The 15,461-nt window shown below is 38.0% G+C and overlaps 2 protein-coding genes across 6 annotated transcripts in view; one reads left to right on the top strand and one right to left on the bottom strand.

The window, feature by feature from the left end:
* Window positions 1-5,402: 5,402 nt before the first annotated feature.
* On the bottom strand, window positions 5,403-7,524 carry MPLKIP (M-phase specific PLK1 interacting protein). The gene is made up of 2 exons (XM_061165665.1): window positions 7,036-7,524; window positions 5,403-6,123 (listed from the first exon to the last, which is right to left on the bottom strand). The coding sequence occupies exons 1-2, from the start codon at window positions 7,372-7,374 to the stop codon at window positions 5,923-5,925; spliced, it is 540 nt and encodes a 179-aa protein (XP_061021648.1). The 5' UTR covers window positions 7,375-7,524; the 3' UTR covers window positions 5,403-5,922.
* Window positions 7,525-7,719: 195 nt separating this feature from the next.
* The window catches only part of SUGCT (succinyl-CoA:glutarate-CoA transferase), a 971,520-nt gene continuing 963,778 nt past the window's right edge, over window positions 7,720-15,461 (top strand). For all 5 annotated transcript variants that reach the window (XM_061165661.1, XM_061165659.1, XM_061165660.1 and 2 more), the window contains exon 1: window positions 7,720-7,950. In XM_061165661.1, coding sequence (XP_061021644.1) covers window positions 7,851-7,950 — 100 coding nt within the window. In that variant the 5' untranslated portion in view covers window positions 7,720-7,850. The remainder of the gene's footprint in view (window positions 7,951-15,461) is intronic.

The raw sequence follows: 15,461 nt of genomic DNA, 5'->3' as shown, positions 1-15,461 counted from the left end.
ATCTCTAGTGTCTCCTGCTCTGGCAGGCAGGTTCGTTACCACTAGCACTACCTGGGAAAGCCCTTAATTTTCTTTTCCTTACCATTATGGATGAAAAATGAAAAAACGCCAAGTTTCTAATTGTGCCCAAGTAAAAGCTTAATAAACGTTTACAGAGATTGTGTCTCTAGACCTCTTTTACCCTCTTAAAAGGTGATACAGGATTTAGTAAGGCAATGCGAAGAAATCAGAAGGATGGTGCAACTGATGATTCATTTCATTATTCTTCTAGGTGATTCCATCACTATTGTTTTCCTACTGTAGTCCTTTTTCAAGCATAATTCCTAATGTTACAGCAAAGCTTAATATTTATATCATCAATACTATTTTTTTTGGTGCACAATGCCACTTGAAGGTTCTCAGTTCCCCAACCAGGAATTGAGCCCAGGCCATGGCAGTGAAAGCCTAGAATTCTAACCAATAGGCCACCAGGGAAATTCCTTTTCATCAATTTCTATTGACTTCAGTTAATCCAATGAATAGGTTTGTTTTTGTTGACATTCTCCATAATTTTGTCTTCTGTTTTAATAATTTTTGAGGGAGGATATTTTTGTTTTTAAATTTACTGAACACTTTCGGTCAGGAAATATGATCTATCAAATCCTTGAAATGTTCAGACTGTGATTTAGAACATTTATAAAAAATTTGTTAAATACTTGAAAAAAATATGTATATATTACATATAATTTCTATTTTATATACCAGTTCTTCTTCTCTCTGCAAATTCTATATCTGCTTGTTATATCCATGTCTGGTGCATGCTTAGTCACTCCAGTTGTGTCTGACTCTCTGCAACCCTATGGACCATGTAGAGGTGTGCTAAAATGCCCCCTGTGATTTGAATCTTTTTATAGCTTTTTATTTTAGATGTATCTTTTCTTAACCAACAAATAGATTCCATTATCTCTAATCTTATCTGAAAATATGCCTTTTAAAAGATTTTACTTTTTTAAGATTCAGTGTTATTATTGGAATATCTGGATTTACTCTTGTCATTTACTTCTTTTCCTCCTTTCCTGACATCTCTTGGATTTATGGTTTACCATATTCCTCTTTCTCCCTCCTCTGATGGTTTGAGAGCTTTAAATTTTTTAAGTCATATATTTTCTAAAGTAATTTTGAAAAGTGATGTACCCTTTTATACTTTAACATAAAAACAACCTTTTTAAGTTTCAAAAACTGTAAAGAAAGTCATTTCAGTAACACTGACGTTTTAAGCTAATTGTCATAGTAATTTTCTATCTAAAAACACTCCTTAACATAGTAGGAAATTTTACACTACCTTATTCCCAATTCATGTTTCTATTTTATTTCCCCACATAACTTTTATCTCATTGTAATGAAAGTGTAGTGTTTAGAAGTCCTTTACTGATAGATATCCTGTCATACATCTGTTTCTCAAAAATGTGTGAAAAATATATTTATTGAAATTACAAAAATCTATTTCAAATGGCTATAAACCTTCAAGTTTGAAGACTGTTATCTGGATTATAATTACTATTCAAATAATAAATAAAGATGCCATAAATATTACTAATTGCTAGAATGAGACAATTATATTACTATTTTTAAACTATAGATAAAAACTATAAAACTATAGATAAACTATAGGAAAAATGCTGAGAAGACTCATTTATGCCAAAAGTGAAAAGGGACATAATTTTGTTATAGTGATGTCCCTTTTTAAGTTATATGCCAGAAATAATAAATTGATCATCAAATTATTTTTAATGATCTTTATTTGATAATTTGATTAAGCTTTTTCCAATTTTGTTGAAAACAAAGAATTGAAGAACCACCCTCACTGAAGTCTTTTGCTGGTCAGGCCGTTTTCTTTCTCAATTCCTTGGAAACTTAACTAAAAGTTAAGACATCAAGATGTCTTTACCAAGATGTCACTTATTCACTGAGCATCATCTTGCTTATGGAGCTTAAAATTAAGACAATCCTGAGTATAAATATCCCCATAAAACTGGAAATTGCACATATTTATTGAGGATAACTCTACATAGGTTAGAAGCATTATTTTAATTTGAGAAGTATGCCTTTTACAGAATTAGAACAGAATATAAATATCTGAGAAATATTAATCATAATTAAGTAAAGCTGGATTTCTAATGTTACATGCACTTTCCTAGACTGTTTTGTAAAACATTTATACCTATACCTATACATGAATAGATGTTCTGCTTTTTAAAAGTATTGTTTAAGGTGTTTTATCAAACTAAGATGCACATTTTAACATCTCTGAAATTGAGATGCAACATATATATATATATAGCATATTATAGTTTAGTTGGTAGTATTTTTACTAAGTGGTACATAAGGGATTATATATAATCATGTAATAACAGTTTCTTAGATGTATATTAGAATAAAAATTAAGAGCAAGTCAGCAAAGATATTGGGGCAGTACTAAATTTAGGGTTTATACAACACATACTTATGACTACAATGTTTTATTTATAGTAAAATCCACAGTATTGTTTTGGTTAATTAAATGTAAACACAAAGTAGAAATGAAAAAAAGAAAGAAATGTCTCAAAGACAGTAAGTAGGTGACTTGGGCCAGGTAAGAAATTAATATGGATTTACAAAATCTAAAATGAACTGGCAAATGATAATAATGTTTTTCATAAGAATCTGAAAAATGCTCTAGAAAATATAAAAACCACAAACTTACCTCTGAAACAAGATGTTTTAACTTGAAGATCTAAGGTTAATATGTCAGAAATAAACATGGCAATTTTAACTTCTCTTTGAAATCATGCAAATTATTAAGACAGGTTTGAGACATATTCATCAGGCTCTTTATCATTATTGGAAGTGGGGAAAAGACAGTTTGCCTGACAGCAGATTCACCAAAACCCATCAAGCTTTTATACCAATACTGAATAGATGAGATAGATAGATAAGGCAAGCAACTTTATCATTTGTTTCCTAAAAATAAGGTGCCTTTCTCTTCATGTTATGTTCATGCTCCCTTTGCTTTACTTTCACATGATTCACACACAGGAAAAATCATTTTTTTGAATAGTCAGTAGACCAAAAAGGAAAGGCAAGGTCATTAAACAAAAACTGCCATTGCTCTATCTTGTATCCCCACATTGGCCAATATAACTTATTTCTAAGACCACACTTCACCCATAATGCAAATAAATTAACTTTCACTATACTTCCTTGGGCAGTCAGAACAGTCTGCTCAAGTTGAAAGTTCAGGGACATACCTTTACATCTTGATGAGGTACAGGAAAGGTTCTGGGAGTCTGAGGGACCTGAAATATTGTTGGTATCATTTTTGAAAAACAAAACCTGCCATAGCTATCTTTTGTCAAGTGGGAGAAGGGTAATTATGAAAAGGCAGAAGGGAAAATAGAGAACTAGCATCATCCACTGATGATAGAAATGTTCTTTAAGCACATCATTTTAACAAAGAGTACATTTGGGATTTGAGGATCTGGATCTGAATCCCTTAAAGCTATCCTTGTCTTTAAGACCCAGCTATAGATTATACTTCTGTTCTTCAATTATAGGAATATTTAAGAAGCATGCTTAACTATAAATTTCCCTAAAAAGGTTATTTAACATTTCTATGGAGGTAAAAATGTGCATTCTGGAACAATTAAAAGTTATTTTTCATTTAAAAGAATGATCAATTTCTTCACTCAGCTAAACAAAATAGGCTAGTAAAATAAACAAATCAATATCAATGTTTAAAGACCTTTGATAACTATGTACACTAATAACCAGAGCAAAAAAGCAATGTACATTTACTGAGGACAAAAATGTTTCTTTTAAAATCAGAAAGGTCAGATTACCTGGAAGCAGATGTTGGTAACTTGGCAAAAAAGAAATTCTGCATTTAGTTGTTCATGATTACACTTATAAACTAGTAAAAATGTATATAAGCAATTAGAAAATTATAATTTGAATGTTACAAATATGCTAATATATATTAGCATAAAACATCTTTATTTTTGTCAATAATCCAGTGATCTCTAATCAATGGCTTAATAATTATTTCTAAATGCCATTTCTCAAGAGATTTTCTTACCTACAAAGTTCAATAAAAGTATTCTACTTGCTCTAATTTTCATCACATATCATGACCTCAGATCATCTAGAAAGACATAAAGTAGGACATTCCCTTTAGAATATTGGGGGGGAAATTACTATCTTCTTTGTATACAGCAGATAAAAGCAGAGCAATATAGTAGTTATAATCAGAATGTCAGCATCCATTCGCCAAATATTTATTAAGCACCTACTATTTTCCAGGCATCATTCTCGAAGAGCTGAGGATATAGGGATGAGTGAGAAAGTAACAGCTGCCATTTAGAGTGCTTACTATGTGCCAGGCTCTGGCCTAACAGTTTTCACACATGTAAACCCATTTAATCCTCACACACAACACCTCTATGACATGGGTACTGTTAATCTTTTCATTTTACACATAAGAAAATTGAGGCACAGAGAAGTTAAATAACTCACCTAACTAGTCTGCCTCTGAATTTCTCTATTCCACATCTTTCAGTATAGTAATAGTATTAGAATATAGTAACAGTAGTAGTCCTGAGTCTCATGAAGCTTTTATTAATCTAAGTCCTTCCTTATTTCCTGTTCTGCCTTTGTGAAAGACCTAACATACAAATAAAACTGGTCACGGCTCAAATAACTGGTGTGACCATCTCACTTTTAGAAGTTTCTTTCTGGGAATGTTTAAACAAAATTTTAATGAGCTATACTTTCATCATATATTAACTCCAAAATACCTAAAAGGCCTGAATGTTCTAAGACTTGGTTTTGTTTAAATAGTTGGGGAAAATGAAAATCCCTTTATATTTTTCTCATAACCACAGGCATAGGTACACAGCATTCCGTCCTTTGGAAAACCTTGATTTAGTTCAGGTAGGCCTAGTGGATCTAAGATTATGGGACTCTGCCTCATTCTAGGGATGGGTCCATGTTCAAATTTATTATGCCACACTGTCTTGGTCATAGTTATTGGATCAAGACTACAAAAAAAGACCAAGCATGACCGATCTGTCTTCACTGGGACTGACAAGAGTTGAGAAATAGTCTCTTCACAATGGAAGTGATTTGAGACTGCTGATAGCCATCTTCCTAGACTCAAGAGAAAATGATTCCACAATACTGGGAGATATGGAGTAGAGAAATTCAGACACAGAATTCTTTAATTTAGCTATGCAAGAAATAGGTCCATCCTTGCCTTTTTCAGTTAAATGAGTATAAAGGCTACAAGTAGTTTTAAATTTAAGCTTAAGTGGGTTTCTCTAACTTTCTACCACATTTCAAAGCATTTTTACAAAAGCATTACATAAAATATGGACACAGAACAATGGTTATAATATGAATAGAAATCTTTTTTATTCTCTTCCTTTATTTCCTTTCCCTATGAACAAATATATAGACCTGTCTACAGCACAAAGTATGGCCTATCTATTTTCAAAAGCAGTATCCAAAATATACACTGATGAATTCTATCTATGTGATTACAAAGCATTATTTTAATAATTCTTTTTTAGCATATGACAAAAGTACAATATAGCTAGAAAGACAAACTGCTTTATTTTAAAACATTGGAAAAAAACATTAAAAGGCAAATGTCCATTATATAACCAAGAATGTTAAGCATTTGGAAAATGTCAATCTTCTAAATTGTGGTAGGCACTTCCAGAGAGCTAAATATTGCAAATTATCCTACCATATGTCTTCTCTAATACCAAAAATACTTGATATGATGAAACACACAACTAAAATTACCCAATCAAAGTCACCATGTTAGGTTTCAATTTAATTACAAGTAAAAGTTTTGTCCAAGATGTTCCTGACACATGAAGCGTCCAGTTGAATTTCAGAATGTTAACAAAAGTATCTTCCTTTTTTGCCTGTGAATGTTTGAGTATTGCTGTATTGTTGGCTTATATCCACTACAGATACTGGTTCTAGGCCAGCCCAAGGGTCTTCAAGCATTGAAGGCTTGAAATAACTCTCCAACTCATTAGACATTCTCTTTTCTCTACCACGCCCTGATCCAAATGGTGTAGATGTCCTTGGAGAACCCTTTAGGAAAAAAATCATTAGTTAAAGACATTTAGCAGAGATAAGAGTGGAACTTTTTCTTTAGCGGCTAGTGGGGGTCACACTGCTAGTTAACAGTTATGTCTTGAACCCAATTATGAAGTATTTAAACCAATCTGATATACTTATTAATAATTTTATGTCCACTGTCAGTTCAAATCCTTTTGCATTTCTAATGCGATAACTTTGCCAAATGAAAAAATGATGATGAAATAAGAATTGTAGTTTTCTCTCAGTTATTTCCCTATTTTTTCTGGAGGCAAATTAAAACTATTTTTACCCTACAGCTTCAATATTTCTAAACCTTCCCGTCTCATTAGCTCCACACTCAAAGAGGTGTTTTGGTTTAGCATAAAGTTGGAAAACTACTAAGCACATTGAAGTTGTAAACCACAGAATTCTACAAACACTACAAAGACTTGGAGCAGAAGCCATTGTATTCGGAAAACCAAGGTCAAAAAAAAAAAAAAAAGTGGAAGAAGAAAAGAAAAAGGTGCCAACAGTAGGAAGATGGCACTAGCCTATAAACTCTAGAGAGATTAGCTCTACGCTAGGGATTCATTCGCTATTTTTCCCCCTCGGAGAGCGGGTACTCAGCATAGTCTACTGCAACCAACGGGCCATGCCCCTGACAAAGGAGAGGGAATTAGTGAAATCTGTGTACAAGCGGCACTGTACTGGTGAAAAAGCAGGAGGGCTCCAGAAACAAGTCGGGCTCTGCCACTTTGTAGAGCATTCCAAAGAAAGCTACACTTCTCTGAGCCTCAGTTTATCCATCGGCAACACATGGCTAACGACAGTATCCCACCTCATAGAGGAGTCAAAATAATCCACGTAAAGGGTGTACCATGCCTGCCATACAGTAAGAGCTCGGCAAACGCTGGCTATTATTACCTGGGGGTGGGTCTGCTGCTGCCCTGGGGAGTAGCCGAATTGCTGCTGGGACCCCGCGGGGGACTTGGAGTAGTTGCCAGGGTAGCCGCCTGGGGACGGAGACCCGAACCGGCCCCCAGGGAAGCTGCCGCCGTGTCGCGGAGAGAGGCTGCTCCCGTAGGGCCTAGATCGGGGCCCGTACGGCGGCGTGTGGTGTGGACTCCCGTACCCGTCCCGCGGGGATGGCGGCCGCGGTCCGCCTCCGCTCGGGGTACCCCGGAAGCTGCTCCCGCTACCCCAACCTCCTACACCCGGGCCGGGGTAAGGAGGAGTCGGGGGTCGAAAATTCTGTCGCTGCATCTCAGTGGACGACAAGGATCTCACTGGCGCGTTCTCCTGCCGGAACTGTCGCGAGCAACCCTTCACTTATACTTGGTGGTCCTTCACGAAAACACTCCTCCGTCCTCCAGCATTATATAGCACATTGGTTCCGGCCTCACAAAGGTTCCGCTAGGGCGGCGGGATAAGTTAGGTTATCGAATTGGGTACAGATTGAGTTAAGTGAAGGAAGAAGGGGGAAAGATGGATAAAGGAAAGGCCAAACACCGGGGAAGCCTCAGCAATGGCCTTTGAAGTCTCGCGGGCTTTGGTTGGGGCTGACCCACCGACTAGGCGCCTGCCCAGAGCTGGGTGGGTGGTTCGGAGCGCTCGGCTGGGCCGACCCGGCCCCTCCCCACTGGTGCCGATGGAGGGCTTAGTTGTCCGCGGGCGCCCCCAGTGGCTGCGCGAGCGCGGAGTTCTCCACTCGGGGAGCCAGGATTTGTGAGCGGCGCGCAATGCTGGCATCGCTGGCGAGGGTCTCGGCTCTGCGGAGAACCGGCCTTTTCTCCCGCCGGGGCGGCGGGACGGGGCTGTGGACCGGCCGCCCGCAGTCAGGTACCCTCCGAAACTCGGTGCAGGCGGCGAAAGAGACCCCAGTCCCAGCCTTCCCACTCAGGCGGCAATCTGAGCAGAACGCTGCGCTTTCCTTAGTATCCTCTGACCCCGCCGCCCGCCCTCTGACCTTTCGTGTCTCCCCAGCGCCCTGGCTCCGCGGTCGCCGGGTGGTCACCCTGCCCGACGTCCGGGTCCCGGTCCGGCCCCCGCACGGTCCCACCGGGCGGACTCGCCTTTCTCTCTTATTCATCCCTCCTCGTCTCCTATGTCTAAATAACTTGAAAAATGTACCCCCCACCCCCGCAACCAGCTGCATTTCAGAAAGGATTTCAGACTGCGTCTTTAAATAACTCGGGGGTGAGGCTGTGTTCGCAGATGCCGGACTTTATTCCCTTCCTTGTTCTTGTTAAATGCAGTTGGGTAAGGGAGGTGGTTAGGAAGCAGAGTTCCTGATTTTCAAAAAGAACATTTGTCCAGAGCTCTTAAAGTAATGGCTATTTCACAGACCTTTGGTTATATAGAAAAATGTGATCATTCAGGAAATGACCCCTAAGGTATTAAACACACCTTTGAACCGAGGACCTGGCTCAGAATTTTATTTAGAAGATGAAATTTGGATTTATTGCAGTTTTCTGAAACTGTCTTGACTCCCTTCGAATTTGGGGATGAAAGTCTACGGTGAGCCTTGAAATCAGCTTGTAGGAAAAAGAATCTTAGAGAATTTTAGGACTCATCTAATCATGGGTAGCGTGGACCTGTGCCTTTCAGCCTATGAACATTCTTGCAGCTTCCACTTCTCACCGTCCGTTTGACATATTCTGTGGCATGTGGCAAACTGAATGTATTGTTTTCTCAGCTTCTATCCTTGATGACTGGAGAAACACACAGTTTTTCGCCATTGTTTGAGAGAATTTGGTTCTTAAGATTTCTTGTTTAGACACAAGTTGTAGAATCAATCAAGGCAAGGGTAATCGCATCGAGGCTTTGTGATGCAATTAAGGCCTGAGGATCCCAGATTACCCTCTTTAAACATACTTCTGTCCCGTCCAGAAATTCACCTTCCTGGACTTTGTCTTTGGCGCTTAGTTTAATGCCTGGTAATTGGGCTCTCAGGTATTTATTGAATGAATGAGTGGGTCACATCATAACCCACATGAGTGGGTTAGTGAGTCTCACTTGTAATACCACCTTTAATGTCATCAACCAGTCTACCTCTTGGTGGGAGGGAGCAGAGAAATGAGGGTGGCAGGGACCAAATTACCTTTGTTAATATTTAAATAATTAGCAAATGATTTGTTGAATTGAGTGAAGTACTATAAGTTGTCTTTTTACTTGGCTTGCACTTCTGGAATGTTCTTCCCTGTGGTGATATCTTGCTATCTTCCACACATATGAACTTGTATTAGAAACAAGAAGTAAAGTGTGAAATTTTTGACCAGTAGATTATGTATGACATTGTGCTCTTCATTATGTTTTCAGGTATTAATATATAGGAGGAGAGAGGGAGAGCACATTCTTAATAATTGTATGAAAACTGCAGATTCCACTTGGATCACTTCTGAGTATAGGCAATTTGCCTTTTTACAGATGAGAAATTGTCCAAGAGAAATTAAGTGACTGAAACGGGAATCTAACTTCTTGTTCACGGAGTCAAAGAATGGAATCCATGAACATGTAGACACTCATGGTAGCAAGCAAATAGGATTTATCAGAAAGGAGGAAAGTACAAAGCTCTCAGCATAGACACTGGGGGTGGGGGGTAGTAAAGAGTCCCTAAAAAGGTGGGGATTACAGCAGTCTTATATCTTTACCAGTATTAATCTGTACATTTTTGGTTGACTCCTGTCCTTAAAGTACATCATTTTTGACCAATCAATTTAAAGGTCAAAGTGTTTGACTTAACATCTTTATGGCTTCATAATATGTACTTCATAGCATATTTTTTTTATTTTTAGATATTTAGAGATTAGTAGATTTTAATTGTGAACATTGTAAATGTAGCTAGAGTGTTCACAGGTCCTGGGGACTGCAGTCTGACTGCCTGAGCTGATGGGTCTGAGGTCCCAAGATGCGTATTTCAATTTATTTATATGCTGGTGAGTTCAGGGGAAGAGGAGTGTAGGAGGTTTTATGTTGCATAACCTGGAAATAGAAAAGTGAAGGGGGATGGTGTATGTGAGACTATGGTGACTGCCCCATGAATGAAGTTGGAGTCCTGTGAGGAGAAAAGGGCACTTTAACATTTGTGTGAGTAACACGAGTATTGTTCTGACAAAAAGAGAATTGTAGAACTGTTTAGGGAGGACCACCTTTAGAAAAACAGGATCCCAAATAGGATAGTGCATTTATTGAAGACACTATTAATGGCTAGGTGATGTCTTCAAGCGACATTGTACTCAGAGGACATCAACAGGCAAAGCATTAAGGAACTTTCTCAATACCTATGAAGTACATGGGGATCCCCAAAATAATTGGTTAACTTTCTGATGATGCATGTTTTACAAGTTTTACATTAATGCAAGTAAGAGTGCCACAAATTTAAGTGTAAGTGAAAATGGGAACTTGTCCGTTTCTGTAAGACAGAGAATCTTTATTGGGGTTACCAAAGATTTTTTTAGTGTTTCTTTTTTTCAGTAGATTAAAAACAATTTTTTTTTTGGTAGAGCCTTTTTGAGAGCATATGGCTTCGTGTTTGAAGGAAGAATTGGGATTCCCAAAGCTGCTCACTCTGTCCCCTACTTTATCTGCCTCCTTTAAAAGACACTTCTGAGGCACCTCTGAGGAATTTCTAGGGCTCTCCAGAAAGGATTTGAAAGCCAGTATGTTTGGTAGGCATCAGGTATTAACGAGTGCTGAGAACGTAAATACTTTGGGTAGTTTTTACTACTTATTACCAAGGAGTGAATATTTTCATATTTCTGCATGGTCAGGGCTTTCTACGCCAAGAAAACTAGAACTTGGGTTAAAGGGCAAGCCTTGGAAGTTAAAAGATGACTGAAATGATTGTTAGAGAGCTTCCAGGAAATTTATGTTTATATTTCAAAGGGGTATAAAACTCAGAGCCTTGGATACATTCCCAAGATTGAGGTTGTTAACCCAGTGAAGTTTATCTTTCCTCCTGGAGACATTTATTTACATTCCAGAGAGTCAGAACCCAGGGAGCATCCCCCTTTCTTCCTGAGCAGAATTTGCTTACTTTTGGGCTGTTAGCTGTCTCTGCTTTTTTGGGGGAAGGTGCAGTGCCGAGCAGCTGTTCCATACAAACTGGTTGATTTATAATCTGGGGGACCTTTCCTAGGGTTCAGTCCTTGTATGTGCAGGTGAAGTCCACCGGTCTCATTATGACTCCTGTAACTTATTAGTTGGGGAGAAAATGGTGCATTTCTTGATGTAAGAAATAATAACTCTGATCTCTGCTTCAGAAACCATGTTTTTGAATGAGTATGGGTATTAAAGTCCATGTATTTTTAATGAAAGCACTTTTTAGGACAGGAGAGTGTATTTAATAGCTTCTATGTTAGAAATGTTTGTTCTAATTTTAGTAAATGTGCTCTTGAAGCTTGTCCTGGAAATGTTTGTTCAGGTATCTCGGGATCTGCAGAGGATTGATTCCAGGATTCCCGCCCCCTTGGATACCAAAATCCAAGGATGCTCAAGTTCCTTACTATATAAAATGGTTTGGTATTTGCATATAACCATGTGTCCTGTGTGTACCTTATAATACCTAATACAATGTAAATAATATGTAAATAGTTGTAAATACAGTGTAACTGCTATATAAATAGTTGTGGGAGGTGTGGCATATTCAAGCTTTGCTCTTTGGAATTTTTTCTCCCCAATATTTTCATTCCACCATTGGTTGAATCTGTAGTTGAGGAACCCATGGATGGGGTGACGGGGGTGGAGCTACTGTGATGTACTTAGAGCATAAGCTACCATAGTATTCCCTGATGCCTTTCAGATTATCCGTTTTCCTCTTCTCTTGTTAGCTGTTTAGCTGTTTCATGTTAAAGACTGTCAATAGTAGAAAAGTAAATACATCTCTAGGATATGATTAGCTCATTCATTGATAGGGTGAGGTCTGCATTGAACACAGTAGATCACTTAACTATCACTTATGTAATGTTCTCATTGATTAAGCAGGTGTTGGAAGCAACTTGTTCTTGTCTCGGAGAGCCAAACTACTGTTAATGATCTTCTTTTCAATTCTAAGCATGTTTCCATTGTCCATAGTAGTCAAGCACAGGTGAAATGTTTTATACATATGTATTTCTTTTTGATTAATATTCTTCACCCATGTATAATACGTGTTAATGCATTAAGTCACTTATAAAAATTTTTATTGAATATAATAAAATTGTTGACAGAATACTTTGACATGAAGAAAAATGTTAAAGAGTGTAATTATTCTTTTCCAGATACAATTTTTTGTTTTAAAATGAGTGAATAAAATTTTAATGTCACTAGAATTTGTATCTTTGTGTTTTATACTCATAAAAGGTTAATATTCTTACTACACGAAGAATCCATACAGATCAATAAGGAAAAGATAAATGTGCCTGTAGACATATGGGCCAACAAGAAGAATACATTATTTACAAGAGAAGATATAAAAAAAGAGAAAGTATGAAAAGCAGTGTTAATTTCTGGTCATTAAGTAAATGAAAATTAAAATGGTAGTAACATGCATATTTTTAACTGTTGAATTTACAACAAACAAATAAACAAAATGCTCCCAAAACTAAGCCGTCGTGGGTTATGGGAGATAGTGGAGAACATTGTTTTCCGTGGCTGATGCATATATATATATTAGTACTGCTTTTCTGGTGGACAGTTTGATAGTATGTATGAAAAGTTTGAATGAATTTACAGCATGAACATGGCTAGGCCAGCTTAAGACCTGCCTCTGTCCTTGGAAACATGCTCCTCACTGTGCCTTAATCCCCCCAAACTCTAAAAAGCTTAGAGAATAATTTTTATCTTTACTACTTAAAGAGACATCCCTGGGAGGGTTCCACAGCACTTCACAGAGAGTATCCTAACTTCTAGACATCTCCTGCTCTTCAGAATGACCTATTGGAAGCAGTTGAAAACAAATCAAATCATAAAACATTTTTTTCTGACTTATGTATCTGTCTACTCACTTCTCCCAGGCTGTCCCTTCCCTTTCCATCTATTCCTCCTGTTTTATTTGCAGTTGGTCTGTAAAATAGGGTTCCGTTCCCTTTTTGTGTTCAAAATAGGCTCATTGCATTCACCATTTAACACTGCCCCCCACCCCGTTCCCACCCTCCCACACCTCTCACACACACATTTTCTTCTTTTCTGTGATAATTATAATGCCCCTCAAGTACCTATGATGGTGTTTTGCTGGTTGTCCCCTAGAATGGATGACTTTCCCTGATTTGCACAAAGGTCTTCCCTTTGGTCAGTCTTCTTCCGGAAAAAAGCCACGTCACCTTCACGGTGAAGTTTCAGGGGTCTCTTGGGTTTGTGGGCATTCATATTCTGTAGTTTACAACTATCATTTGCTCCACGATTTCCTGGTTCAGCCACTTGTTATCCCTGAGTTATTCTCTTCAGGCCCATTAAAGAGGCCTCGACCCTGAAGCTTTTTTCTCTGACTTCCTGACTTTTGGTTGTGAATCCTACAACTATAAATTGATTATTTATAAAGTCTCTAAGTTGGTGCTGTTTTCCATGCTTCTATGTTCCAATCTATACTAGTGGTCTTTCTCATAAGTGACTTTTGAAAAGCAGCACATTGCATATATTAAGTTCATATTTAAAATTTTTTTTATCACAAATAAATTCTATAGTAAGAACTAAGGTGAGGGTAAGATCTGCAACGTGTGAGGAATATGCTTTACCCAGTGTGAGAAGCCTTGTCATTAAAGAAAGCTTATTTGTAGATCTTATTTGATCAGTCTTGGGGAAAAATATGTATGGAAGCTTAAGATCTGGAAATTGATTTCTTTAAAATGATTCATTGATTTCTTACGAAAGTCTTAATGTATCTCAGTTTGATGACTGCTGCTAGCAGTGAAGCAACCTACCCCTGAAATGGACTTCCAACTTGTTGGCATGGATGCTCTACATTCGCTTAGAGGATACTACCATTTTTCTTCCACCTGGTTTCTTCCATTGGTCAGGAAAGGCTAGATGGGGCTGTGGTACAAATTAGCCCACAGTCAACTGCAGTAGGACTATAGAAGCCTGGAGGACCTAATGGGATGTTTTTAAGGATTAGGGCTGGAATTAACTTATATTGCTTCCCTTTATGTGTAATTGGCTAGACTCCAGGCATTTGGCCCCAATCTAATTGCAAGAGAAGCTGGGAAGTGAGAAGAGCAGAGGGATTAGGGATTAGCACCCATTGGTACTTTGGTTGTGTAATGCTTTACCTATCATTTGGTAGCCCTTTATTTCTAGTCTTTTTGCATTTTTCTTCAAGTTTTCATTAAAATAGTAGCATCCAGCAGTTTTAAAACCTCTTTGATTGCAAATCCCACAGTAATAGCCAAGTCCTTGCAAGGGAAGGGCAGTTCTGAAGAAACAGTGTCAATGAAGCATGAATTATAAACTATTATATGTTATTATCCATCTTGCTATTTTTTTCTGTGTGCTCAGTCACCTAGTTGTGTCTGACTCCTTGTGACCCCATGGACTGTAGCCTGCCAGGCTCCTCTATCCATAGGATTTTCCAAGCAAAAATACTGGAGTGGGTTGCCATTTCCTCCTCCAGGGGGTCTTCCCAACCGAGGAATTGAACCCATGTCTCCTGTGGCTCCTGCATTGCAGGTGGAGTCTTTACCGCTGAACTGAGTTGTCTCTAAATGCCTCATAACTGGAGTGTCACTTCCATACTATCTTTTTACAACTCAAAAATTTTAGTTTCCCTGGAATGTTTTCCAGTGGATTCTGATTTTCCAAGTACTCTAAACCCCTAAAATTTCCTGTCAGATTATACTATTAGGAACAGAGAATTCCTTCAAGACTCAACCTGTGCTAGAAAGAAAATATCCTGCTAACTTTTCTAAATAAAGCTTGGAAGAGATATCCATCTACTGGCTCACTCCTAAATTCTGGTAATTAAGTTCTCTGTAAAAATATCAAATCAAGAAAGCCTTCCGATGTGTATCACATGTTGTATTTGATAGTGATATTCGATCAGTTTGTTTTAGGACCTGACTTTTTTGTTTCATGTCTCAGTAGTTGGCTAGTACAGTGGGAGAGGGATGTCATGGTTGCTGCCACACAAATGAGCCACTTGTGTGGGCATCTGTCAATTATATCCGCGCTGGTGTTCAAATTTATTTGTGTCTAGGGCCAAATACCAGAGGAGTCCTAGAAGCAACTCTGGCAAGCATAAATTTGATGGCAGCTTCATTATAATTACATTTCTTTGCATGGTTACTCAGCTGTATCAACATAATAGCTTTCCATCCTAGAGGCCAAATAAGATAGAGTGATATACAAGCTGCTCACTATAGCTCAACAAATTCCATTAT

This window comes from Dama dama, chromosome 18, assembly GCF_033118175.1.
Source record: "Dama dama isolate Ldn47 chromosome 18, ASM3311817v1, whole genome shotgun sequence".
NCBI classification, from domain to species: domain Eukaryota; kingdom Metazoa; phylum Chordata; class Mammalia; order Artiodactyla; family Cervidae; genus Dama; species Dama dama.
Note: the sequence above shows the minus strand (reverse complement) of the source record. Positions and strands in the feature narration are given on the sequence as shown.